The following is a 26,942-nucleotide window of genomic DNA, read 5'->3' on the forward strand; positions in this document are numbered from 1 at the left end:
TTTATATTTATATGCGTACCTTATGGCGTGTGTACTTTTCAAGCCATCTTTTATAAACATAGAAATATGTTATATATTTCTATGTTCATAAAAGATGGCTTGCATACTACACAAACCATAGTAAGGTAAGCATACAAATATATAAATGCTTACATGCATTTATATATTTATTTGCGTGCCGTACTATGATTTGTGTACTTTTTTAGGCCACGCCCATCCCACAAGCCATGCCCCCAAACGAGCCCCCCCTGAGGTCTTAACCCACTTAAAGCCCTGACCATACCTCAAACTCAGTTAGGGCTTATTTTTTACAATTTAACGTACCACCAAGAAAACATTCTTATAGTTATGCTGTTTCATATCTTAAATACAGCTACTGCGCTGCAGAAACTTGGGTGTCACTCCAGATGTCAACAGGGCACCTGTGACCCCTGAACCTGCACTATGCCACATACAGATCAGGGTACTGATTCAGCATTACACAGGTGTACATTATGTTTTGGCATGGAGTTTATGAAAGGGAAATCTGATCAGCCGATTTCCCTTCCCTTACTGAAATGGAATTAACTGCATCCTTTTAATAACTGATGAGTTGTCTACACCCTTGCCAGATTGCAACTCCTGACAGATACCATTTGTAAATGGTCACTGGCCAATTTTCAGAAAAAAACATATTTCATCTAGAATGTAAATGCGCGGAAACGAATGCGAGTGAAAGTGCACATTTCGGACTGAAAATATGGTTGATTCCATTCGCCTGTGCGAAAGCGCAAGGACGTGCTCAGATGGGAAACGGTAAAACGGATCTGCTTCGTGATGGATCTCTGTCTCTGACAGGCACGCGGTATGGCGGTGAAATGTCATAATGGCGTGGATTAAAATGATTACCACACATGTAAGGAGCCGAGGTACGAGTGTCTGAGTAGTCGAGTAGCCCTGCAATGCATGTAAATCCATAATTCAAAAATGCCATCCGATCCGCCCCTCTCACTACAAGCAGGCGGCTTGAGCGCTCATATTAATAATTCAAAGAAAACCGTGGGCAGCAGGATGCGGTGAGGAAAAAAGAAACAAGACACTCACATACTGAAAGTGTATCACTATTTGCGGGCAGACGGTGGTGGAGCACTGCCAACACCCCCAACAACACACATGCACTGTGGGGTGGTCAGCTACAGCAAGTCTTTCCCACCCATCACTCCCCTGCATTAATGTATGTTCGAAGTGGGATCCCGAAAAGTGCGTGATTGCTGGGGTGGTGCCTCTCTGGCAATTTGAGGAGTTGTTCCGCCGATGCCTGCTGCCGCTGCTGGAGTTCCCGGCGCGCACACGGCAGGAATGCGCGGTTAGTTGAAGGTCTTTGGTGTCTGCCACACACAGTAGGCGCTGCCTGCATCCCTCCCCCGCCCACCGCAGATGTACGCAAGGACTGGCTGTTTGGGGATGCAGTGCAGGTGATGGAGATGGGGGATGGCGGAGAGAAGAGGGGGGTTCTAGCGAAGGATGGGGGGGCTTCTGGGCTGACGTCCTAGGGAGGGGGCGTCCGCGCCGCATTAATGAAGTGACGATTTCATCCCGGTCCCTCCAGTGTGGCAGAAGGCTGCAATCTCTCCTCCCAACCGTACAAGTCCCTCCTTCTGCTCCTCCTCTTGTGTGGCACCTTGTGAAATCCAGCCGTGCAGAGAGTAGTCTGCAGAGGAGAGGCAGGGGGCACCACGCCGGAGCAGGGCAGACACCACCATCCCGGTCATCGGCACTCACCTAAAGGAGGCCATCACCGACCGGATCAACATCCGCACGATCGAGGAGGCTGGGGACCTGACTGGAAAAAAAACGACGACGGGAAAAATCATCCTTTAACCCCCCGCCAGAGTTAAACGCAGTAGTATTATTGCACATTGCATTTGTGTTGGACCGCTGAATGGCAATCAAAATAACAACGTCACAGGGCATGGGTCGGGTCCAGGGGCCGAGGATGGGCCAATGACCGGCGGCAACCTGACACGGGTGGATGCAGGGAAGAATTGAGGCCGTCTTTGGGGGACGCGGCGGACGAGACTGCTCTCATTCCGAGCCGGGGGGTGCTTTAAGGACGCCTTGGCAGGGCACTGAGCATTCAGCCTCTAGCGCAGCCGTCATGCCAGGAGCGGCTTCAGTGCAGCAACAGAGCGTCTAGGAGCCGCCCGGGCCCCTGCGAGCTCACCTGCCCGCACCCGCGCCCCCCTTCAAGCGCAGCAGCGCACTGGCAGGACGGGCTCCTCATAAAATGGCCACCCTGCTCCGCAAGATAGGGCTCATCCGCCTGCACGACCGGGACACCGAGGACCCCAAACACCACCACCACCGGCACCAGGGCTCCCTGAAGGGCAGCAACAAGGGCAACGCCAAGAACAGCAGCCTGCACCGGCCCGGCGGCAGCGGGAGCACGGAGGGCGGCGTGCTGAGCCCGGCCGAACTCAAGAACCGGCAGCTGGAGCAGAGCAACAAGGAGCGCCAGTGCCCGCCGCCGCCGCCGCAGCCGCCCGCCGCCGCCGCCGACAAGGAGGCCCGGCCGCCGGCCGCCAGCGCCGCCAAGACGCCGGCGCCCTGCCCGCTGCCGCCCAACCGCCAGCACTGCACGCAGGTGCGCAGCCGGCGGCTGATGAAGGAGCTGCAGGACATCCGCAAGCTGAGCGAGCGCTTCATCACCGTGGAGCTGGTGGAGGAGAGCCTCTACGACTGGAACGTCAAGCTGCACCAGCTGGACAAGGACTCCACGCTGTGGCAGGACATGAAGGAGACGGGCACCGAGTACATCCTGCTCAACCTGACCTTCCCGGACAACTTCCCCTTCTCGCCGCCCTTCATGCGCGTGCTCAGCCCGCGGCTGGAGAACGGCTACGTGCTGGACGGCGGCGCCATCTGCATGGAGCTGCTCACGCCCCGCGGCTGGTCCAGCGCCTACACCGTGGAGGCCGTCATGAGGCAGTTCGCGGCCAGCCTGGTGAAAGGGCAGGTAAGGGAGACGGGGGACGGGAACCGCGACGCTCATCTGCTGCAGATATGGGAAGGGGGGTCAATACCTGTGCACCAGGATTCCGAGGCCTCCGAGGCCCCATACCTGCCACAGCCTGGTGATGGTAGGGTGAGGGGCATAGGAATGAGGGCAGTTTCCTACTCCACGCAGGGGCAGGTAAGGGCTTTGGGAGACGGGAACCACGACGCTTATCTGATGGATATATGGGAAGGGGAGCGGGGGGGGGGGCAACACTTGTGCACCAGGATTCCGAGACCTCGGCCCCATACCTGCCACATCCTGGTGATGGTGGGGTAAGGGGCATAGGAATGAGGGCAGTTTCAGAGGGAGGCGAGGAACAGTACGGCGGCAAAGCTACCCGAGCACCGACCTACGTGCTTAATAGAGGCGCAGACGACGATATCCCTGCAATGCCCCCGCACTCCTGACCAATCAAGCACGCGGCGCGGGGTGGGGGGTGGAGGGGGTGAGACGGTTAATATACCGAGCCTTCGGCAAAAAAGATTCTGTTGCCAAGACACGAATCAAAAAGCAAGTGAAAGCCATCTTGGACATGGGAGGGGGTGCTGGTATTATAGCAGCACCGCACCACAGTCCCTGCGCTGTTGCAGCCTGGCAAAGAGAGGGGCAGTGGACTGGGCACCGAATCAACAGGACAGATGCCACAGGGATCCTGCACCCTCGGTCCTGGACGCGCTGTATTTGGGGGAGAATTCGTTTGAGGGGGTCTGGGGGGGGGGGGCAGTGAGTCCCTGCGAAGTTCTGAAATTAGATGGCGTTTCCTCCTTACCGTATGGAGCAAGCCTCGTTTTAATCCTTTCCTAGGAATCTTTACAGACCATTCGGTTACTGAACGAAAACGGTCTGCAGTGATGGCGAGCCTGCATGGTGCCGTGCAAAATACAAGAGACCATGTGTTCGTCTGGGGCGCCAATGGTTGAGGATGAGGCGCCAGAGGGGCTTCGATATTGACCGGTGTCTTGCAGGGCTGTCTTTCTCAGCCGCGCATTCATTGCCGTGGAAGGGTAGGGCTGGAAAGCCCTTATTATCTGAGCACTTAATACAGGGAGGCGTCGAACATCCTCGCTCCCTCCGTATATGGGAGCTTGGATTGGCATGTCATTATTGGGGTGCCGGGCGGGTAGGCCATCTGTGATCGGAGCTGCGGGAAGTACGGGGGTGGGGGGCATCAGCATTGGAAACCAGTCGTCAAAAGCAACAGCTCTGCATTAACGAGGGGCTGTCAAGTGTTCAGTGCAAAGAGCGCTACGTCTGGGGTAGAGAGTGGGTACCCAGGCTAGAGACAGGCCACGAATATTCGATCTTTGATTCTTAATTTCAATAGCAGTTTTTCAGAAATTATGCATTCAGCGGACATGATAGTCCATGCAAGCTCTCACGCCTCTCTCCTTCGTGCATATTTTTCTGCCTCTTTCGGTGCTCGCCCCCCCCCCCCTCCCTCTCCGCCAAAGCCAATTCATTTGCATGTGTCGCTTGGCTCCGCTCCCTTCCTCTGCGCTCAATGTCACTGCGGATGTCTCCGATTCGCCACCTTCCTCTCAGACCCTCCATGCTCCCCTCTATTGATAGTGGAGACAACACAAGCCCTTGTTGTGTTCCGGTGTAATTAACCCCCACAGATCATGCAAACAAACAGGCACCCTATGCAGAAGTAACCGTCGCGAGGCAGTCAACACGTAAAGGCCCTCACCACCACACGTGACATGTGCAGATGAAGCCACTCGCCTGCACCCCAAGTAGCAGCCCTGAGCATCGTCATTTGGCACAGCCAATTGGCCTGTCACTAAATTACTGTTTATACTTAATGTTTCATAGACTCGCTAATACCTGCGACACACTAATTTGCATTTTTATGTAGCTCCTAGTGCCGAGTTCCTTCCACTTCTAAGCACTGTGATAACTAAAGTTATTTCTATACTGAAATCGGGTGGGCTCAGTGGGCCCTACCCTAGATTCGAATTTGCAAAGTGCTGGCAGTCACATCAGAGGAAAACTATTACCCTACGCATGAGTGTACGCAGGTGTCAATGGATGCTACCAGTGACTGTAGGATCAACAAGAAGACATGCTTCATGTGCCCTTCACCCTTGCGGTCCAGGATATTTGCATGGGTCTACTCTAGACTTGGCAAGAGGGCTGTGCGCATTTGGTATGGTGAGGCCTAGTGGGAAGAAGAGCTTTACCACCACGTCCATCTTCCTCGTCCCCATACTGACTATGAAGGCGATTTGCCTTCCGACATAACCCCCTCCCAAAAATGATCCATCCTTTTTTGGGCTTCTCCTGATTTCTTTCCATCCTTCCCCTTAGTGAACCCTGGCTCTTTCTGGCCATGCCCTATCTTGGGCAGGAGTTTGGGGTCTCATACACTGTCACTTAGAATTTAGATTTCTGCCTGGCTGCAATAATGTGTGACTATTCTGGGGTCCATCAGCATTGTCTGGAGGGGCCCTCTCTTACATTTGTTATGCCGGCACTGCAAAATCATGATCCAGATTGTTGTCTGCTGCTGTATTATCATTGGACAGGCTGACCAGTTACAGGCTACCCACATGCCCAATGGGAAGTGGTCTCGAAGCCCAGTCTGGACACCGTCCAGATGTTCTGTCCTTCAAGCCCCTGGGCTCTCTACAGTCATGGTTTCCATCTGTAGGGTGAGGCTGGTAGTTATCTCTTTGGAATTCCTCTTCTAGTGAGATCTTCCTCCAACTAGAGCACGTGCTTCATTGGTTTTCTAAGGTTAGTTGTTGAACTGGAATTTAAAGAGATGGCTTGTGTGGTGCCTTGGTTATCTTGGAGGAGTGCTTAGTGGTGGCCTGTTCTGGTCACAACTCGGTTCTGGTCAAGACTTTTTCTTCAGTTCTGGTCACAACTCGTCTGCATTGTGCACGATTTTAGCTGTAGTGGTTGGTATATGGTCAAGTTGCCCATGGGGCCCTCTGCTATTTTGTGGGAGTACCACTTTGAGGGGTTTCTGCACTTGTCCAATCTGAATGATTAGGTTTGCTTCATAGAGTAAGTACTTGGGCAAGGAAGAGGGTTGAGGAGATATTGCTCGGATTACTTATTGTTAATCTTCATTACTCCTAGTCCTACCCTGCCCCCGCAAAGTACTTACGTCCTGTCTCTCTAGCACTTGTGGACAGATCGTCTCTACATCTTTGATATAGAAGGGGTACTCTGGGTATGGTGTTGGGCTATATGCACCAGGTGGGAGTAGTTAAAGAGGGGGACTACTTGGGAATGGGTTCTGTCGGAAAGTGCATCGCCTTCATAGAGTAAGTACTGTGCCGAGGAAAAGTAGGACTCACATGTAATAAAGATTACCATTAAGTAATCGGAGCATTATTTTACAATGTCCAACCCGTGTGTGAGCATTGAAGTCTTAGCTGAAACCAGCTGACTGGCAGCATTCCACATATTGCATTCAGGCTCTAGAGCAGGGCCTGCAATTGCATGGTCTCCGTCACTCTATTTCTAGACACTGACTTAGGTGAAAAATGGGGTGCAGTGCTCATTGCATGCAACCCTGCATAAGGAGGAAGTAGGGTATCATTAGTCTAGTCTTGCCTCTGAGATGCACCCAAGTGACCCAATTGGGGTTTAATAGTTGGTGGATGCATGAAACTCACGCCATTTAATGTGTCAGTGGAATATTGAACATGCCAGCCTGTGATAGAAAACAGGCACCAAGAGAAAGTGGTCAACATTCAGAATTCGCAGTTTGACAACAAACTAGCAAATGTGGCGTTGCTAGGGGGGGGGGCTAAGGGGGCTATAGCCCCTGATCTTTTGGTTGTAGCCCCGGATAGAATCTCAGGAGCTACAGCCAAAAGACTAGCTAGCCCCCAGTCCCAACAGTACTGACAACAGTTTAGCCCCGGGTCTTTTTCAGACCTAGCAACTCCCCTGTTGCAGTTTACGGGACATTAAGAAGGAAACATTGGTCAAAACTACCAGCAATATAATGCCATAGAGAGAAATTGGGCTCTGGATGTGAACACTCCTGTGCTGAGCTCTGTTCATTAGTTTTGTAATCTGGTTCTGTTTGTGCATGGTCACAGGTTGGTAGAGGTGAACCCACACCTCTAGAAAAGTATAGGTAGACAGCAGTCCTGGTTCAATTTATGCTCAGTTCATTTTCCATCTTCCACGACTGTGAAACACAGCCATCGGACAACTCTAGACCCAATTTGGGAGAGAACTTCCACTTTCCAACCCTAATAAGGCTCGACCCGGGGGACTTCCCATATTCCTACAACCTTTCCCCCGCCTTGATAAGGACCCCTTGGGGTCGAAACACGTGTCGGCTAACCACCACTAGACTATGAGCCTCATTATGAGGTTGGAGGTAGCCTTGCCGTTTTTACCGACAGGGCTACCCCCAAACTCTCATCTGGCTCTGGCACCCTACGAAAGGGGAATCACCGGCCATTCCGGCCTCGGCGGACCCAATAATTGCCCTTGCACGGGTGCCAGAGCTGGTACGTCCCCATTGCCATTTGAGCCCCCGCAGGGCTCAATTTGAATGGGGAGGATGGTAGTAGTGGTACCGTTTATAACAGTACTATTGCTACCATCATGTTCTGCTCGCGGGTGCCGGTATGGCCACCTGGTCAGACCAGGTGGCTGCAAGGGCACCCGCAAGCAGAAGTCCTAGTATGGTGGTACGGTAGCAATGGTGCTGGTAGCAATACCAGCGCCGTTGTTGCCTTACCGCCATACTCCTAATGAGGCCCTATGTATCTACACTGCAAAAAATAAAAATCTTGCTGATAAACACTGCATTTAGCGTGGGAATCACTTTATACATAGGATTTACAAAAAAAACAAAAACTGTGAGGTAACCAGGACTGTCTACCAGCAATATAATGCATTCATGATGAAAGTATTCCTCAAAGCCAGCCCAGAGTAGCCTGGAGGACCAGCCTTTCAGGCATCGCCTTCTGGCCTAGTCTGAGCCTGAACGCTGGAATGCATACACTGTGTACATCAGACTCCCTATGGGTGACTGTGGAGAAGAGAACAACAGCATGAGAGGGCGAAAGCTGCCCGTGTTTGTTGAAGGGGCAGATAGACGAGGAATGGGATTTTCATAGTAACTCATGCTAACCATTTAGTTGTCTTTTTAGGAGTAAGTGAAGTGTAAGTACGATGTATTATGCATAACTTGTTACTTATCATTTCGGGTCATTGAATCGGAGTAACATCTTCCACTGGAGAACATGGCAAAATGAATGAGCTACAAACCAGCAACTATACACAGGAATGGAGAAAAAAAATGCAGTACACATGCAGAAAAAGAAATATATAGCCACAGACACTTTAAAACCTTTTCAGATATAAAGTATATAGACAAAAATGCACGTTTTGCCCCTGTAAGATCACACTCACCATGGCTTTGCCCCAACATGTCTGTATTTTCCCCTGTTGGAAAAACAGTTTGTGATGGCTTTGCCCCAGAAATGGCAATGTTTCCCCGCTGTCAGTGCTAGTACTGCCCATGTAAGAAAATACTCATGATGGGCTTGCCCCTGTAAGACCACATCTGTGATGGCTTTGCCCAAACAATGACAACATTTTCACCTCTTAAGACCACATCGGTGATGCGTTTGTCACAAAATGGCAGTAGTTACGGCGTAATAACAATTATGATTGATAAAAGAAGGTTTGCGCTAAATCCAGATTAGGCTGCGCACGGATTTAGTTAAATATCAGTACAACCACACTAGCGCTTACGCTAAGAGGCATCCCCACACCACCACATACAAACACACACCAGGGTTGCCAGAAATAGAAATGCGCCCAATGGCATTCAGCCCAATCTCTGTATCGACAGCGCATTTGTGAAACCCAAAAGGACATGTGTTCTGATCACAACGGTTTGCATTGAGGTAATTGTCTTCTATTGAAGAGGGAGAAAATAAAACAGCCATACTCCTTTTTTGTTTTTTAACATTTTTTTAAGGTGTTAGATATGTCAGGGTGCTTTGTTATGGATGTGGGTCCTTTCACACCATCCTTATAAAACACAGTATTATTAAAATCTGAATATTAACACCAATTTCCCCCAACTATGGCCTTGCAGACTGGTCTTAAATCCTGGCTTCACGACTTAACCAAAGTGCCTGGTTCTGGGATCACTTAAAAATCTGCTTCTCCTCCACCCCTTGCCCCCTCGATCCATGTGCTCACCAAAAAATCACACGCCCGCTGTACACGTTTTCCATGTCCTCTATTTTTTTCATAGAAAAGTTGTTGCTGTGAGTATTAAAAAAATAAATTGGACAACTTGCACATTTCACCCACCCCCCACGCACCCAAAGAAAATCACGTATTTTGTTTATTTTTGAAAATGACCCCTTCTTGACCCGGGAAGCAGCAGGGAGCAGGAAACGGGGAGGGAAGTTAATTGACAGTTCTCTATCTGGGTCCTGCCTCGTAGCAACGCTGTGGCACCGCTCCAACCATAGGATTCAATTATAGGTCTGGTTTTACAATTGAATCGTATGGGAATAGTGGTTTTCTACATTTGCGGGATGCAAAGAGTGCAGGTGATAACATTAGGCAATACAGTTGGTGGAAATGAAAAACAAAAAAGTGCATTGCTTACTCATGAAAGAAAGTCAGGCAGTTCTTTGAAATAACCTTCATGTGCTTGGGGTCTTCTGCTGCACTTGGTCTGGAACTGAGCCAGCCATGCAGAGATTGATTTTTTCCCTCCAATGGATTCCTTTTATCCCCTCTTTTTGTGCTGTCTATTTCAGACAAACTTTACGTATTCCACTCAACTTCCAGGCCAGGATGCAAAGCAGCTTCCATCAATCCTTCTTGCCGCACCCCCTTTTCCCATCATGGTGTTCATCATTCTGGGGCCTAGGTCTATCTGGGATTCCCCTCAACGTATGTGCAGCAGGATGAGAGGGCGTTATTCCAGGCATTTCAAGCAACAACAAGGGTTTTATGGCTGGGGAGTTCTTCTGAATTGGCTGGCAGCTTCCCCGCCATCGTAAGAAGTAGCTGGACGGATTGCCGGCAGAATGATAGGGATTGGGTGTGTCTAAAACAGGCAGACTATCTCCCTTGGCCTACATGTATGGTGGACCGCCTAAAACTGTTAGGTGCTGGCAAAAGCCTGCTTTTCCCGGATCCCTGGGCCCATTTGTATTATGGTTTATGGATTCTGAAAGGAGTTTGGCTGCATGCTGCTAGCACACTAACACCCATCAAACACTAGAATAAACGGTCAATGTGGGCAACAGAGTTACTGTTCTACAGATGGAATGTACATATTCCAATATCTGGTGATGGGTGCCATTCAAAGGACCATTTCCCAAAATAAACTTTAAATCAGCACAAGTCTGATCTTGCCAGCATGTCAAGATGTGTTCAGTTGGGGTAGCTGAGTTTACAGTGGAGGTCTCCTTGATGCAATTTGGCAGCGCAAAGACAAGACCTCATTTTATCTACACAAGTAGGTAGACCATTCTGAGACAAGGAGCATACATTCTCCTAGCATGACCTATCATCGCCAATTAAACCAGACAGCTCAAGTTGCTGCCTTTCGAGGGTAATGTGTACTCGAAGCATCATCTGAGAATTTACGAACCCATTGGAACATTCTTCTACTGCCAGGGGGGCAGGCATGTGGTGGCGGATAAATATCCCAATTCTTCTTTGGCCTAGCAATCTGCCCCCAGGTTGTTGTTCCATGAGTAGGCCATTGCATTTCAGCCATTGCAGATTCTTCAGTGCAGAGTCAACGTTCTAGGCCTCTACAATTGAAGAATGCGCGTTGGAATTTGGCCTCCAGCTGCAGACAGGTCTCTGAATATGTATGTGCTTAGGCAAAGCGAGGCACTTGCTCAAGAATGCGGTTTTGCCTGTATAGGAATGCCCTCTGTAGCTGACCCAAAGAGGACAGGAGTTTCACATGATACTGTCGTCACCACGATACCCCTATTCTCACCCCATCACACACTCTGATCGATATTTTCCATTTCGCTGCAGACAGCAGAGTGCCCCAAAGAGCAACAGGAGCCCATGGCTTCAGCGATGCTAAAGGACCGCTTCTCCCAGGCTGCATTTCCTGGTTACTTCACGGTCTCTATTCCAGCCTGTAGATCATTACGGGAGTGTGCTGTGCTAATCCCCCAGGATGTGAAATCCCCTGGGTTAATTACTCTAACGTTCTATTGCTGGCGGGATCATGGGGGATTTAAACGGATTTGTGTGTCCTTTAAACGAATGATCCTTAAGAGCGAGGCCTGTGTTGCAGTCCAGTGATGCCACCTGATGATTTGAAAACTACCCACAAGACGTTTTGTAAATGTCACCACAAAGCTGTTGTGCCGTTACTGGGCCATAGCGCATGTTTTCCGTTACGCACTTGTGTTATTGCACGTTAAAAACAAAAGTAAGAATGTTTGTCAAATTAGTTCTCTGGGAGAACTGAATGGTGTACTTTGTTTAAAACTAATAAAGGTGTATACATTATGTCTGTATTGAATATGTGTGTATCAGCAATAACTAGTTTGTATGTGGTTCTGGACCAAGCTCATTTACCGTTGAAAGGGCCATTTTGGGATCATTTATAACCAGCTTTGTGCATAAGGGCAAACCAGCCACATTGGTACTGGCCAAAAAAGAGGTAACCCCCCCCCCCCAAAAAAGAAAATAATAGACTCGAAGGATGTTGCTCCCTGCTCCCACCCACACACACCCGCAGATGTATTTGGATGAATGTTACTAGCATAGTACTGTCACTGGAAGGAGACCTAATATTATTACTGCCTGATCTCAAGAGGAAGCTATGTTTTAATCTGCATGAACTCACGGGTGCAAAGAAATATGAATTACAAAAGGGGAATGGGAATTACTTTTTTACCCCAAACCCCTGAAAAAGCATTTTGGCGCAATGTGCAGACCTGCCTACGCTCCAAGATTAGCCCATATGATCCGGTTTTAACACTCTTCTCCGGGTCTACAAGGAAGAACGTGAATCCTCCGGACGCCAGCACATTGAAGGCCAGTGGTGATTGGCTGCTGAATGGCCCTCGCATCACAGGTTTGGCCTGAAGTTTAATGGTGATTCACAGAAAGACTGCCTTTAAATCCGTGAATCAGAGCTCACTTTGGATAATTGTTTCTATTGTAGCCATCATTTATATAGCACCCTTTTCCCATTTGTATGGCCTCAATGCTCTTTGTGATTGGAACTCCCCCGGGGCCAGAAGTTCAGGTATGGGAAAACGTTCTAAGAGTAGACTTTAAGATGAGTGTGTGCATTCTGCCGAGATTAGGATTTAGGAGGGCTGGCTAGGCTCCAGTAAGCAAACCAAGAGGTCAGGTACATGAGCAGGTGCTGTCGGTGGTCAAGACAGAGCGCTAGTGCAGGAAACTCAATGTGTGCCTGTGTGCCCAGAAAAAAACGAATTTGCCATAGGTTATCACTGTATACTAATGGCAGAGGTGTTGAGGCACGTCTGGGGTTTCAGCGCAATAAGTTATGTGAGCAGCATGTCCGAATTTGACATAGCCATAGCTAAATTCTAGTGTGCATGAATGGAGAGCCGTTCCTGCGGCAGGTGTCCAGAGATGTGGTGCGTTTTTACATACCTTAAAGACAGTCTGAGTTTATCTTGGATGTCACTTTGTCATATTTCTTTTCTGGCACTGTGGTCCGGTTATCCCTAAGTCTCGTATGGCGATAGGCTGGTTGACTGAGTGCGTCTTCTAGTGGGGGTAGAATGCTACCATGGAGAAGGGCCCAGCCAATGGGATTTTTTGAGTGCAATAGGCAAATAAATTAGATAGACATAGCTACTATGTGTCTTCCACGTACTAAGAAGATTAACAAGGTACTCTAATAACCACAGTGGAAGGGGATACTTGCATGTAACCACTGTGCATTTCACCGGCTAACCTGAGCAGTTATAGATGCGAAGGAGTTGCTAGCAAGTAAATTGGAGCGTCATTGGTGGGATGAACTTTGTAAGTGGAATGCTTTGAGTGGAATCACATGTGTAAGTTGGATGCAGTGCCAGGCCACCCACATATCTAGGCCCAACCCTATGGCATGGCCTTTGCCAGTATTGTAAGGGTCTCACCTATGACCTATTTCCCATCCCCAAAATAAGCAACCGTCTCAGTGCGTTGTGTTTTATGACCCCCCCAGGAGCATCTTAGTGCTTCACCATTCCTACCCCAAATCCATTTAAGTGCATACTATGTCCTGTACCCCAAGTTCAACTGGCACACTTAATATCTACCTCCAGTGAACCTATGAATCGAGCGTTCTGAGTGCTTGGGCAAGCCCCTTTGGTAGTTAGATGGAGCAATCCATCTAAGTGTGCAACATGACCTATCCCCATAATAAAATTAGGCGCACTTCAATTGCTACCTCTAGTGATCCATCTAATCGACTATTCTGCGTGTTTAGAGCAAGCCCCCTTTTATTTTAGATAGGGCAGGATCTGCTGGTGAAGGGCATCTAGGTATTCAGCCGAGTTTGGATGTGGACCTGGTGCATTTTCAGGCCTCATCTGCTGTCCAGACTCTTTTCAGTGGCAACGTACAAGCTACTATCAGAATTTCAAGCCTTGTCCCATAACCTGATTGGACCATTTAGAGCATAGGAGGTCTGGGCGGGGGCTGATATGTGATCGTCTGCGGGAGTGGAATCGGATGAGTTTAGCACGGTGGGCCGCCGCAAAATCAGTCGGCATCCGCTGTAACGTGAACTGTTGATGTTTTGGTTGGCCTGGGCCAGTGCATGTGTGCGAGGAACAGTCAAGGATAATGCAGAGGGGAGATTCAGGAAGAGGAAGGGAATAGACACGTTTTGAGGGCCTTTCTGAATGCAAGGTGGTTGTCAATGCAGCAGATGTGGAGAGGGTGAGTGTTCCTGAATGTGTGAGCTTGGATGGAGAAGGATGAACCTCCCAATCTGGTGCAGTTGCAATGGGGGATAATGAGGAGAAGTGCTGCGCCGGAACTAAGGGTCCTGAAGGGTTGGTAGCGTATGAGTTTATCCTGGAAGGAACTCGGGACCGGTGCTGTGGTTGCCACAGTGAGTAATGCACATGGCTTTAAAGGTAGTCCGTTGACCAATTGGAAGCCAGTGTAAGGCTATGAGTGTGAGGCTGATGTTTTCTCTAGGTGTGAGGCCAATGAGGTGACAGGTTGCAGTGTTTTGGATACTTTGGCATTTCCTAAATTGGAACGCCAGTGCACTTAGATAAAGGCAGTTTGCATAATGTAAGTGGGAGAGGATGATGGTGAGGATGGCAGAGAGATTGAGTGTGGGTAGGTGAGGTACAGGAAGATCCGCTTGAGGATGCAAAGGTGGAAAAAGCAGGTTCGGGATACGGAGTTGATGGGTTGGAAGAGGGATAGATTTGAGCCCAGTGTGCGGCTGAGGTTTTTCACCAAATTGGAAGTTGTCAGGGGTGGGGGGACTTAGAGAGTGAGGCCAGAGGATAGGTTGGGGGAAGTAGAGCAGTTTTACCGCATACTAGGATTTCTGGTTTTCCAGGGTTGAGGAGGTGGTTGGTCGTCATCCAGTGGTCAATATCAGAGAGGCATGATGAGAGATCTGGACGAGTGGCGCCTGGTGATTTGGGGATTGTGAGGATGATCCGAGTGTCATCTGCGTGATTGTAACAGATGAGGTTGTGGTAGTGGACGAGTGCAGGGAGTGGGCTCAGATAGATATTGAAAAGAAGAGGATATAAGGTTGCACCCTGCGGAACCACTTTCGGCACTGGGTAAGAGGTGGAGGTGAAAAGGGGAAGGAGCATGATTTGCGAGCGATTAGAGATGAAGGAGGAGAGCATGTGAGAGCAGTGTCCTTGATTCCTAAGGAGTGTAGCCTGTCTAGGAGTATGGACACCATGGAGGACTCGGTTCCTGTGAGGTGTCTGAAGCCTGATTGGACTGTGTCAAGAAGGTGGTTGGCTTCTGTGAAGTGGCAGAGCTGCTTGTATGCTGTGCAGTCCTCGAGTTTGGCCATGAATTGGGTGTTGGAAATGGGCCAGTAGTTCTGGGAAATGAGTGGGTCGAGTGTGGGGTTTTTGAGGAGGGGTTTGATATAGGAGTTTTTTAAGGCTTCATAATTAATATCATACAAGCTCTCAGCAGCCCTGAATGGCAGAGCACAAAGGGAAGAGAATCAGGAAATAAATTCTGTGTAGGTGGCAACCTGTGGTTTTAAAAAGATAGTGTTGGAGGAATGCACTAGTTTCTTCATTCCTGTCAATCTTACAAAGTTGTAATTTTGAGTCCTTAGATAGGAAATTACTTGTGCAAGGGGCGCCCTGGTGGGAACTTACCACTCAGTTTAATTAGGCTGGAAGAATATTGTGGGGTGCAGCAGGCATTTCACATGGTTCAGATATCGGTCAGACAATACATGAGTGTTTTGTTATGCATGGATGTGGCATGCTCTGTTGTAAAATAACGCAATAAGCCCCATTGGGAAGATTTGTATACATGTTTACTTGCTCATAGTCTGGCTGTTGTTTGTCCTTGGAGAATGGGTATACATGTTGGGAAATTTTGGAGTGTAATGAGGCGAGGATGAGTGCTGATCTGATTGTGCACTTTATCCTCACCTACAAGAACTTGACATACACCACCCAGACAGTGTTTGGATGTGGGCGGGGCTGGCAGGAAAAGTCTCAGGTATATTTGGGGAGAGTTTCGACTGGCATCACGTGAAATATCTCGTGGTTTTCGGTGTTCAAATTTAGGCAGGTCTCGTAGGGATGAGAACATATATGGAGCTGTGGGTGGAGTGAACCCAAAAGTTCTGACTCCCAAAAGCCAGAAGGTAGTCTCTTCCTTTCTTAAAATATCGATGAACTGGACTGTGTAGTATTGCATTGTAAACTAGCCAGGCCTTATATTTACTGTAGTTAGAATCTGTTGAGGCCTTGGTAATAGCTACTATAAAACAAGCATTGGCAATGCCAATAGTTTTGGCGTTCGTAGATTTATTTTTCATTTTATATGTTAAGATGATTAGAAAGGAATGTGGTTTTAAGATTAAAAAAATGTATTGGCAATATATGTAAAGAACAGTTTAATTTACAGTATGTAAAACTGTAAACTTTCGAGTACTATAAACAGTGTACCGAATTTATTTCCGAGGTCTCCCTCATTCCCACACAGCGCCATATATCTAAGAATACACTGCTTCCCTCCCATGTATGTCATCATAAGACTACAAGCTTGTATTGCCTCCCTGTGTGTAAAGAGCTTCAGTGGTGGACGGGTCTGGGATGCACAGCTTGATTCTGTACACAGCCCCTTCACAATGCAGTGTGTGGGAATGTGCACTGCTTCACCGAGAGCAGAACTTAACCCAAGACTACATGACACTGCCAAAGGATGCACTCTAACAGTCAGCCGTGTGCTGCTTGCAGCAGTTACTTGTGCTTTTGCCCGTGATTGAGAGAGGCTGCAGAAAACCCATCGCCCCATGAGTCTTGCTGCGACATATGAGCAGGTGCTGTGCTGGTGGTAATAACTGGCTACCGGCGGTGGCAGTGTTCTATACAAATAAACCTCAGTCTCTTGCATCATTAGGAGATCTCCCTCATTAGTTATAATTCTATAGTGTAAAAGGGACGGGTGGTAAGGAATCGCATGACAGGTCTGAGTGGTGCATATGCTACTGTAGGGTAAAGTAGAGCCATGTAGGTAACAGTATGGGGTGAAGCAGTACCACGTACGGATGGGACATCTATTTCAAAGAGCGTATGGCAGCCACAGACGTGTTTGCACTGGAGCTCTGTATTAGACCTGGAAGTATCTATACACACCTTTACTTTATTTTTTTTTAACTACTTTAAAAGATAGTTTCTGAAATGTGGATGTTTTTATTTCCTTTTTCAGTTTAGTAGCCCACTTGCTCCACCCTCACAGTCGACAGTACAGCTCTGCTTTCCACCCTTGACTATTTTTATATGGGGCATAGGATCACATTCAAATCCTTCCTCAACAACGAGCTGCTGTGGCCTACCCCAAAATCACACCGCGTGACCGAGGAGAATCCATAAACCCAGTTTCTAAATTAGGCAGATAGCTTGGTGGGTTGAGTGACTGTTGCACCGATCGGAACAAACCCCAGCTGCAGGTTAAAGTTTTGACAGGCGGTTGAGCTGATTCATTCAAATATCCTTCAGCAGTTGGCAAAGGGAGCCACCGAATAAAGAGAGACATTATTCTAGCGATGGTGAGGTGTGTGACTTGTCTTCACGCATGGGCCGTCAAATGAGCGTCCCTTACGTCTGCAGTCATGCCAGCATAAGACTTCCAAACGTGCATCAGAATTAGTTGTGTATATTCTGCGGCTTGAAGACGAACATGGCACAAAATATTTTTTGAAACCGTTTGTCAGTGAGTTAATGCTTCTTAGAACATGAACAATTAGTGCTAAAAAAATCGTGTAACCTGGGGGCTGTGTAGAATCCGATACTGCCACAAGTTACCGTTGTGTTCAAAAGAAAACAGGCACCAAAACGTTAAGAAATGTAAAACAGCACGTTGCCAAATGAAAGCTTAAAAATAATTTAGGTTTTAAATATTCAAATATCCCTCTGAAACAGTTCCAGATTTGCATGGGTGCTAATTAAAAGCATTTCACCTGTGGGTCATCTTATTTTAAGAGCCAAAACACTCCCATTTGGTAATAGTAATAACCCTCCCTCTCCCTCTCCTCTGGCAGCAGGGTCAACCCGATGTTTGCAATACCAAAAACATTGTCCAAAGAGATACACCCAGGCCAACTATTTTCATCAATTTACATTTTTAATTCACATTTTGCACATTGATCTTCAGTGACGTGCAACACAATTTTGCATTCATATGACTGCCAAAGAAAGGGGCGATATTGAGGGGGCTTTAGGGTGGTGTACAGCAAATTGGGGACACGGGTCCCCAGCCTGCTGTGGCGTGCGGGCCAAGGCGATTCCACGTGGCTCCCCACTACCCCTTTCAATACTTACCTCAAGCTGTCTTCTCACTGAGGGGGAGCACGTCCGGGCTGCAAATGGCTGCAGCTTTGGCTCTGGCTCCAAAACAGATCACTCTGCGGTGGACTTTGAATATAGTCCGACAGGATTTCGACTTAATAAAAGCATGGGTGCATACAAATGAAAATCTAACATAGTCCGACAGGATTTCAACAACAAAAAAAGCATTGGTGCATACAAATGAAACTCTAACGGGCATATACTTAAATTGCTTTCACTGGTGTAGCACTCACAGCTCCCCGGCAACAGCAGCAGGCTAGCAGACGTTAGCGAGAGGGTGAAGGCCCAGCTGGTGCTTCGCCCATTTCATAGCCAAGCATCTGCAAGTTACCATGCCAATGCCATACTCTACTCCCGAAATCCCCTTTATCCTTTTTTTTACATTTACAGTACCAGTGGTTTAGCGATTAGGTGGCTTATGCCACCAAAGCTCCAAAACCAATAATTTAAGATGTATACTTTATTTCAAGGACTGTGAAGCCCTATTTAAAAACCTGGAGATGTATGTATTCTCCATAACACATAGCACCTTCAAGTAAAGCTTCACGCCATTGTGTTCCATGCACTGAATTGAAACTTGAGACTCCTGACCTTAAGGCAATTTAGACCTCCAGGTAAAAAACACCTCCTGCAGAAAACAGCACCTTTCATTGATATATAACGACGCAGCACAATCAGAAGGAAATCTGGCATGATTATCTGTGTTTTTTGTGTTGCTATGCACACACGCCAAAACGCTTGCTTCTCATTGCTTCATGGCGGCCATTATCCATGAGTTTAGCTCAATCCTTAGCTAGCTTCTGGACTTAATTAATGTTCGAATTCCAGCAGGTCCGACCCAGCCCTTCTGCTAACCCCAGGGTCTGAAGGGAAGGCTGGCAATTAAAGGGCAGCCAGAAAACCGGAGTGGGTAGTGCTAAGAGTTCTATTAACATATGAGATTACGCCTCCAAAGGAGAGCAGTGCTAGTAGGCCCCAGGGCAACATTCGGCACAATTATACAGATGCATGCTCAGGTACCCGCCCTCCCCCTCCATCCACGAAAACCACTTACCGGGGATTGCAGTGCATTCAGGCTTTCGCTAATATGTTTTAGTCAAATGAAATATTAGATTAGACAAGCTGCTGCTTGTTGTCTGGGGGCAACAATTTAGCAGCCTCGACCCAGCTGAACTCCTTAATCTCTTGATGGCTAGCCGCCGGGCCATCATACTGCTTGTCACAAAGCCTTCACCGGAGAAATGAAGGGGAAAAGAGGGCGATTGCCTTTCCACGGGCGGGTCCTTTGAAAGGCACATTTACGGACTCCTTCTGGGGCCCGGGATAGTGCCTCCATTGTCCCGTTCCCTTCCTGGATCTCTGGGTAAAGGGCCGGTGGCTACAGTCCTGTCACTCTGTTCTCTGCCGCAGCAACCTTGTGTGGTTGTCGTCCTAATGCAGGCAGAACGGCTTGCTCATTGCTAGGTGGACTACACATATTGCTTTGAAAAAGGATGCACAGAGTAGTTGTTCAGATGTTTGCAGTCACTACAATCTAACCCGGCCATGCCCTGGTCACTGCCCGTGCACAACAAAGAGCTTTCCACTGCGCAGAGCGTTTCGATTTATGGCTCATTGTGCTTTCAACATGGCAACCGGAAGGTATTTGCAGATCTGGTCACTAGAGGCTGACGAGAGAAGGTCTGCTTTGTGTAGCCATGATCTGCCAGGGAAAAATACGGGCAACCGGACTCCAGTGCTGAGCCATGTTTCAGAAACCCGTGACCCGGGGTACCGTGCTCCGGTGCGAAAACAGGCCATGTTTCAGTGTTTCCAACATGAATATTCATGAGATCAATTTGCATCACGTGGATCCGAAAGGAAAATCATTTACATGGTCATTGGTTATCCTGAAAACGCATGAGCTTGTAGGCTTCAGGGCAGTGTTGTGCATCACTGCCTTACACTGCGGAGGCTCAGCCTGCCAGGCCTTGTTCCGAGGGGTCTCACTTCTGTTGATTAGTTTCGTTCCCTGCGGCTGGACTAAGATGTCGGCGTGCTCCACCTGCTCGCCGCCGGGGATGCAGTCATGGAAGGTAATTGCCACTTTGTGGAGGCTGCGGCTCTACTTTCACTTCCGCCAGCGTGCTCGGCAGAGAATGAACTTGTTCTCATCGCAAGGAGGGCAAACGCTTGCGCCAAAGGCAGAACTAGTACTCTAAAAATAAGGCCAGCTAAATGACTGTCTAGTCCCGAGGCCACCTGTCTCCAGCGTACCCCCGAGGAGCCCTGCTCGCACGAATGCTGTTCTCGGTTTCATGAATGGGATGGCCAGTTTCAGAAAATGGCTGCGGCCTTAAAGGGGGGTCGTGACATTTTCCATGTTGTCACTGTTATTTTTTAACAGCACGAATACATAAATGTACACAAAGATGTTCAGAGAACTGTGCAAGTGACAAGAGTGTCTATCTGCAATTGTCATAGTATTTGAAAAGTGACAGTCTCTGCATCATTAAATATAATGCAACGACGAGGCAACCACTCAAACCATCCATTTGTATTTTTATAATCTTAGTTTATTGTTCGACGGCAACCCGCTCTACTTTCACTCTAACGCTCAATGCATACACTTTAAAGCGAAAAATGACAATTTTTCAATGAGCTATGGGTTAACATTTGTTTCATACTCTGATGACCTTAACTTCCCCCATCGGTAACAAGCCTCCCACTCAGTGGTGAAGTCCTATTACAAAAAGTGGGGGACTCCGTAACATACAAAGTGAATGTGGCGGCACCAGTAATTAGCATATCAAGGTGCCCTCACAAAAAAGAGGCAAATGGTTATGGAGGGAGGAGGGTTGGGTTGCATACAAAATGAGGGAACAGTCTAGTACAATGGCAAATTAGGGATAAGGCAAACACACAAGCAGTCCTGAAGGGAATAGAAACGAAAAGCTGGGTAAGATTAATTAAGGAAAGCTGCTTTCCACCCCACCACCACCATCTAATAGATCAAGAGCAAAATTAGAAAATATAACCCCCCCTAGCACCCCCCCCCCCCGCCCCGTTTATCTGCCTTTCTCTACCTGGACATTTTTCACTCCAGGGTACAGATAAATGATATTTTCTTGGAGGCCTTGGTGGCTTCCCAGTCCTATGCACCAGTCGGGAGCACCCGTGCGAGAGAGGAGATTATGGGCTGCTCTAGGTGTTCTTCTCCATCCTTCTATGAACGCCTCGACACTGCTGCATATACAAATCAACATGGACATGACAATGTCAACTGGACCCGAAATAGGTGCACAGGTCCTAGGATAGTCAGTCCTGCTAAGATCCCTTTCCTCATCAATGGTGTAGGATTTTACAGAGAACCACAAAAAGACCTGGCCCACAGGTGTGCCCCTCTAGTTAATAGCTGCACATCCATCTGGAGCCAAAGGTTTCCCAGATGGAAGCACACCTCTCTATCTATCTAAATGGCAATTGCTTTCTCCTGGCCATACATCTTCTGCCTGGAAATGCCCAGTGGTTAAATTACCTGCATAAAATCATACAGGGGACTAAACTCTGACAAGACAGTACTGGTCTAACCAAGTGAGTCCCACTTGATTAGTGGGGTTCATAAGGCGGGGTCAAATTAGGTGACTTTACCCAGAGACTCAACTGATGAAAAATGTAGGTGTGGAATTGTTGAGCAAATGTCAGTGTGAACTCTGATTTATGGGTGAATTCCGAGTAAAACATGTAGCATACAAAAGACTCACCCAAGACTGTGACCATCTGAACTGGAGCGTGGTGCAATCCAATAGTTTATCTAGCTGGGGTTTGTAGTGTACCACATCACGGGACCCCTTTAGAGGGTAGGGGGGTAAAAGATGGAAATGAAGAATGAAAAGAATAATAAAAAATGTCTTTATTTTGACGCCTTTGCATTGTACATTTCATCTGCATCGATGCATTTTAAGGGAAACAAAAAATATAGATGGGGAAAAAGGTTAAGGGGGAAGTAAAGTAGAAGGGGAGTAGCTTGTGGAGGAGTGAGTGTGGGAGGATCTAGCCACACATTTTTTTTAATGAAATGCAAAAACCCAAATACTAATAGAAAGATGCAAATGCATCAATGTAAAGACATAAAAGCGAGCATAAAATGTCCATTTTCCCTACACAGAAGGTCTCATTTCTGGAACTATGTACCTGCTAGTAAAAACAGCTTTCCTGAACCCTTTTTCATGAGAGCCCCATCGACATAATTATTGGGCCAAGATTCTCTAGCGCTGTCAGGCCAGGCTGCCCCCAATGACCATGGTCGATCCGTAGGAGGGGCCTGCAGGTATGCCTGGGTGATTAGAAAAGTTGGCATCATTTAAGTTATGAGAAGCTGGCCCGTTGAAATTGTACTCTTTTCTACACTTAATAAAAGGAAGCCCAAGAAGACACACCTTCTTGTAATGAAGTGACACGTGGAGGGTTATCACACCTCTGCAGTCCTTCAACACTGTTAGCAAGACCCATGGGCCTTTCTACCCAAGTACATTAGTAAGCGTGCAGGTTAAAGGCTGGCATTTTTGCCCCACTATCTACAGTGCGGAGGAGGCAACGACCTGCATTCGAAATTCCCCTTGTGCAACGCTGATAGGTTGAGGGCTTGGGTATGTTAAGGAATTTTGCCCTTTGAACATCATATTGTACAATGATTTACCAAGCACCCTAAAGCGGTGCAGCCTAACTGAGCTGTTCTAGGGTTCACAGCATATCTACAGATCTTTGGTCACCTCATTCTTTTGGGCCCCAGCAGCCCATTTTTCCCATTCTGTCCTTTTTGGGATCCTGCAAAGACCTGAAGTTCTACAACTACCAAGCAATCCTTTCTTTACTGCTTTCCAAAAGTGTTAGTTCATCGGGCCGTTCATCACCGGGGCAGGATATGCCCTGTGCTCATCCAAGAGTATCCTAGGGATCAACAAGAACGAAACTCACTGCATTGCTCACAGAACAGCTTGCGCATTACGCTTTGAGAAAGTCATGTGACTAATTGCTTAACACATTCATATCGTTCAACAGGCCACCTTTCCCATGCCCTGGATTTAAAAAGTGAACTTTGAGAGGGTTCAGAAAGTTGTCCAGAGTACTTCATTTGTAGTTTTTGCCCCTGATGCATCATGGAGACGAACCTTCTCAAGAGGGTTCCTGCTCCCCAGGTTTCTATCACATTTGACTTTTCAAAGATCAGTTCATGGGGAACAGCGGAATTGCTGCCACCTTATGATCAGGGAAGTAAAGCTAGTCATGCCTGTGTGCTGTGATTAAAGGCCTTCTTTCTCTCCATAAAGTATCGTATTGTATGACTTCTATGCATGGTAGACCCCATGTACATAGATGGCAATGGCCCTGTCCTAATCGATCAAGCAGGAGATACTTGCACGGTCTGTGGGTGTAAACCAATAGGAGCCCTTTTACACAGCATCTTTCATGTCTTGTGGAGTGAAGAATATGAATAGCTACTCAGTGGAGACCATCTGCCCAATACAAAGGAGGTGGATGCCAACACAGTGTCCCATTGCAAGATATGCACAACTTGGGCTGCCTTTTAGTTCTCTTTGCCGCCAGGCACATCCCTCCCCCATACTGTACCAAGAAAGTTGGATAGAAAAGGGGCAGACCCTCTATTGGGGAAGCCTCCATCATTAAGTGACCAAGAAAGCCCCACATTAAGTTATGCCCCTTACAATCGTGCAGAGTAATTTAGAAACGGATTTGTTCATAGGCCATGCAGAAGATGATATACTTCAATTACCCTGGCAACACTCTTGTGTTATTTATTTTCCATGTGTCATATACATGTATAAAGTTTCACCCCTACAAGACATTAGGCGTTTGTTGGGATACACAGAAACAGGATGCGCTATTCTTTGTTTAATCATGTTATTAAAACAATTGTTCACATATTTCTTTATTTGGAGGCCCCTAATGAGAAGCAAACAAACTTGTTGGAATCTGTCCGTCTTTTTCACCATGTTGACAAAATGTCGGCTATGCCTACTAATGTCAGTTTTCACCTGGAAGCGTCCCATAGTAGCTAGTTACCTCAGATCATCAAGTCTATGCAATTAAGATGCTTCTGTTTTAGAACCTCATGGGCTCTTCCAAAGCACCAAGACTGCTCTTGCACATCCTTGCATTCTGGTTATCCGTCCTGATTTCCATGTCAACTGTGAGATTGCACTCTCACTGCACGTGCCACTCTGCCTCTCTCACTGTCGCACAGCATACTGCTCCAGCCCCCGCCCTCAAGCCACTGGTCTGTCCTTTGGTCATGCAGCATTCAGCAACGGCTGGGGTAGCTTTAGCAAAAATGCACCACAATGAGACTCTTAGGCACATAGAAAGGATGATTAGTGTTTGCTACAGATAGTGTGTGTATACAAATTATACCCATAATGTTGTTATAGGCATATAAGAAATACACATAAAAAGGCAATTCTCATTGTTAAGTGTTGTTGCCAACATTTGCTTTGATGCAGTCCTGGAATGTCCTTTTCATGTGATTTCTTCTGAGCGAGGGGTCTACTAGCTGGCCTTGTACTCAAAATGCCTTATTTCCCAATGGGGTTTCCTCCTTGCTTCTAATGGCCTTTAATGCGAACGACTTTCTTTTCCTTTGATATGCTTTGTTTCACAGCATCCAGCATGTTTGTCATCAAGCCTTACACTTTTAATAAGTCGACTCTAGCACTTTGATTCCTAACGTGAGTGTTTCATATAATGGGAACCCCTTACAGCGCAAAAGAGCACTATACCAAACCTTAAACGTGCTGGTTCATGACTGCAGTGTAAAGGGGGCTTGTCTTGCACACCTAAGCCATATTGATGGCTTTGTTGCACATGGCTCGAAAAGAAAACAGATGGGAGGTAGACGGAAAGGCTGTGCAGAATCCAAAGTGATGTGGAAGGCAGGCTTAAAGTACCACAGCACAGAGTACCGGTATGGTTGTGTGGTAGCAACACCTGGATATGTGTTCTATCTGGAAGGAGAACCAAGATCTAATAGTTGTCCTTGTTGGTACACTGGGTTAGTGGGTATCTGTACATGAATGAGAGTGCCAAGCATTCATCTCTGAGTTGTTCCATCAAGGTTCATTTGATGTTTGTAGACATCATGGTGATGTTTGTGTGGTGGCAGGTGTGCATACTGTAAAGCTGCTAGGAAATAGAGAGGCAAGTCGGTTAGATTCGGGATTAATGAAAGCGCCCCCTATCAGAGTTTACTTCGACACTGAACCGTTTGAATGGCAGCACATGTTAATCTGGGAATGGTAGATCTGTTGTGTAGCTGCTCAGCATTAGGATCCAGAGTTATTATTATCCTTGGTTACATTTCATAAGTTGGTGGGGGAGTGGTGGAGAGGACAGACTTCTATGACTGATGAGCAGCTGCTGGCCAGACTGACCAGCTCTAGTCCCATCACCCAAGTGTTGGTGACCCCAAAGGGGTCCTATTTCTTCTTCCTCTTGGTTTGTGGATTTGGTGTTGGCTGTGTGCTGGTAGATCTTTTGGGTCTGAGGTTCATGGTGATATATATATGTTATTAGTGTCTGAGCGGTTTTCCCTAGGGCTTGCATGCCCATGGTGTTCCAATTGTTTCCATTTGTTTGGTTATCTCTGTTGGTGTGGTTCTGTATGTTGTTGTGCTAGGTTGCCAGTTGAGGCTCTGTGAATTAACCAGTTTTGAGGGATTTTCTGAAGACTTTGTGGTCTTCCTCTTTGGGCAGAGGCACAGGTATTGAGTTCCAAAGCTTGGATCAACGGGAACAAGAAGGACTGGAGAATCCTCTGTGATTTCTCTGGTAGAAGCTTACCACTGCTATGAAGGTCGTTTTACAGGGCCCAGGTGTTCTCAAAGGCTTTTAGTGGATTCATTTCTCCTTCAGATTCTTGACATTTGCTGTGTAAGGCGCAATGAGCAATACAGAGGATTTTGAATTGTGTTCTGTTTGACTGGGAGCCAGTGGTGAGTTCATTCGGAATACGATTCCTTTTGACATTCTTAGCCAGAGTCGTAGGATCAAAAGTGTGCAATATTCAAGTCCTATTCTCAGTTGAGTATCCTCTGAAGGAAATCCACATTATTGCATTTTGCTGTGACCCAATGATAGACTGCATTACAAACAAAATCCAGAAAATATAACAACCACACTCAAAAGCCTTCTTTTTTATTAGAAGCATTCAAAACAGGTTTTCCTTGCACACAATAAAAAAAAAACAAGTTATGAAATGCTTATCTTTGCTGAATTCTGTAACTCACGCTAACAATCTTCACAAGATCAAAGCAAAGAAATACCTGGCAAAGCTGCAACATTTAAATACCATTTGGTAACTGTAGCAATAGCCAGCAAAGTAAGACTGTAGGAAATTCTTTTTGGATTCCTTGGACGGTTTTGCACAAAAGACCTGCATGGAAATCACACCCACCTCATCACAGATTCCTGCTGTGCCCACCAGTGCCGGTTTTAGGTTCTAGTACTCCTGTACCTGCTGTATTCCACAGATTAATGCTGCGGCTTACTTCAAGAGAAGCCACATTGAGGATAGTTTATTTACTCCTATGGGTCTGACACTGTGGAACATCAGGAACTGATGATCTCGGTGCACTACTCTGTATTTTAATTCCCGATCTCTAATGTGGTTTAATGAGAAATTCAAACTAATTCTGGTGCTCTAGGTTAAGCTCTTGCTACTCGTAAATAAGAGCTAGAAACATGACAATCATGCGACCTCAGAAATCACTGGGGTAAACACCTGGTCACTTGTTTTACTATGTAAATAAAGAATAAACAGAAGTTTTAGTTTTTTCTCTATGAACAAAGCATATATTTTTGAACATATACTT

At 47.2% G+C, this 26,942-nt stretch overlaps 1 protein-coding gene across 1 annotated transcript in view; it reads left to right on the top strand.

Annotated features, from left to right (window-relative positions):
* Window positions 1-1,687: 1,687 nt before the first annotated feature.
* Window positions 1,688-26,942, top strand: part of UBE2QL1 (ubiquitin conjugating enzyme E2 QL1) — a 128,471-nt gene continuing 103,216 nt past the window's right edge. Inside the window, exon 1 of the mRNA XM_069613718.1 lies at window positions 1,688-2,995. Within this exon, the coding sequence (XP_069469819.1) occupies window positions 2,267-2,995 (729 nt within the window). The 5' untranslated portion in view covers window positions 1,688-2,266. The remainder of the gene's footprint in view (window positions 2,996-26,942) is intronic.

This window comes from Ambystoma mexicanum, chromosome 5p (assembly GCF_040938575.1).
Source record: "Ambystoma mexicanum isolate Mex_15411 chromosome 5p, UKY_AmexF1_1, whole genome shotgun sequence".
NCBI lineage: Eukaryota > Metazoa > Chordata > Amphibia > Caudata > Ambystomatidae > Ambystoma > Ambystoma mexicanum.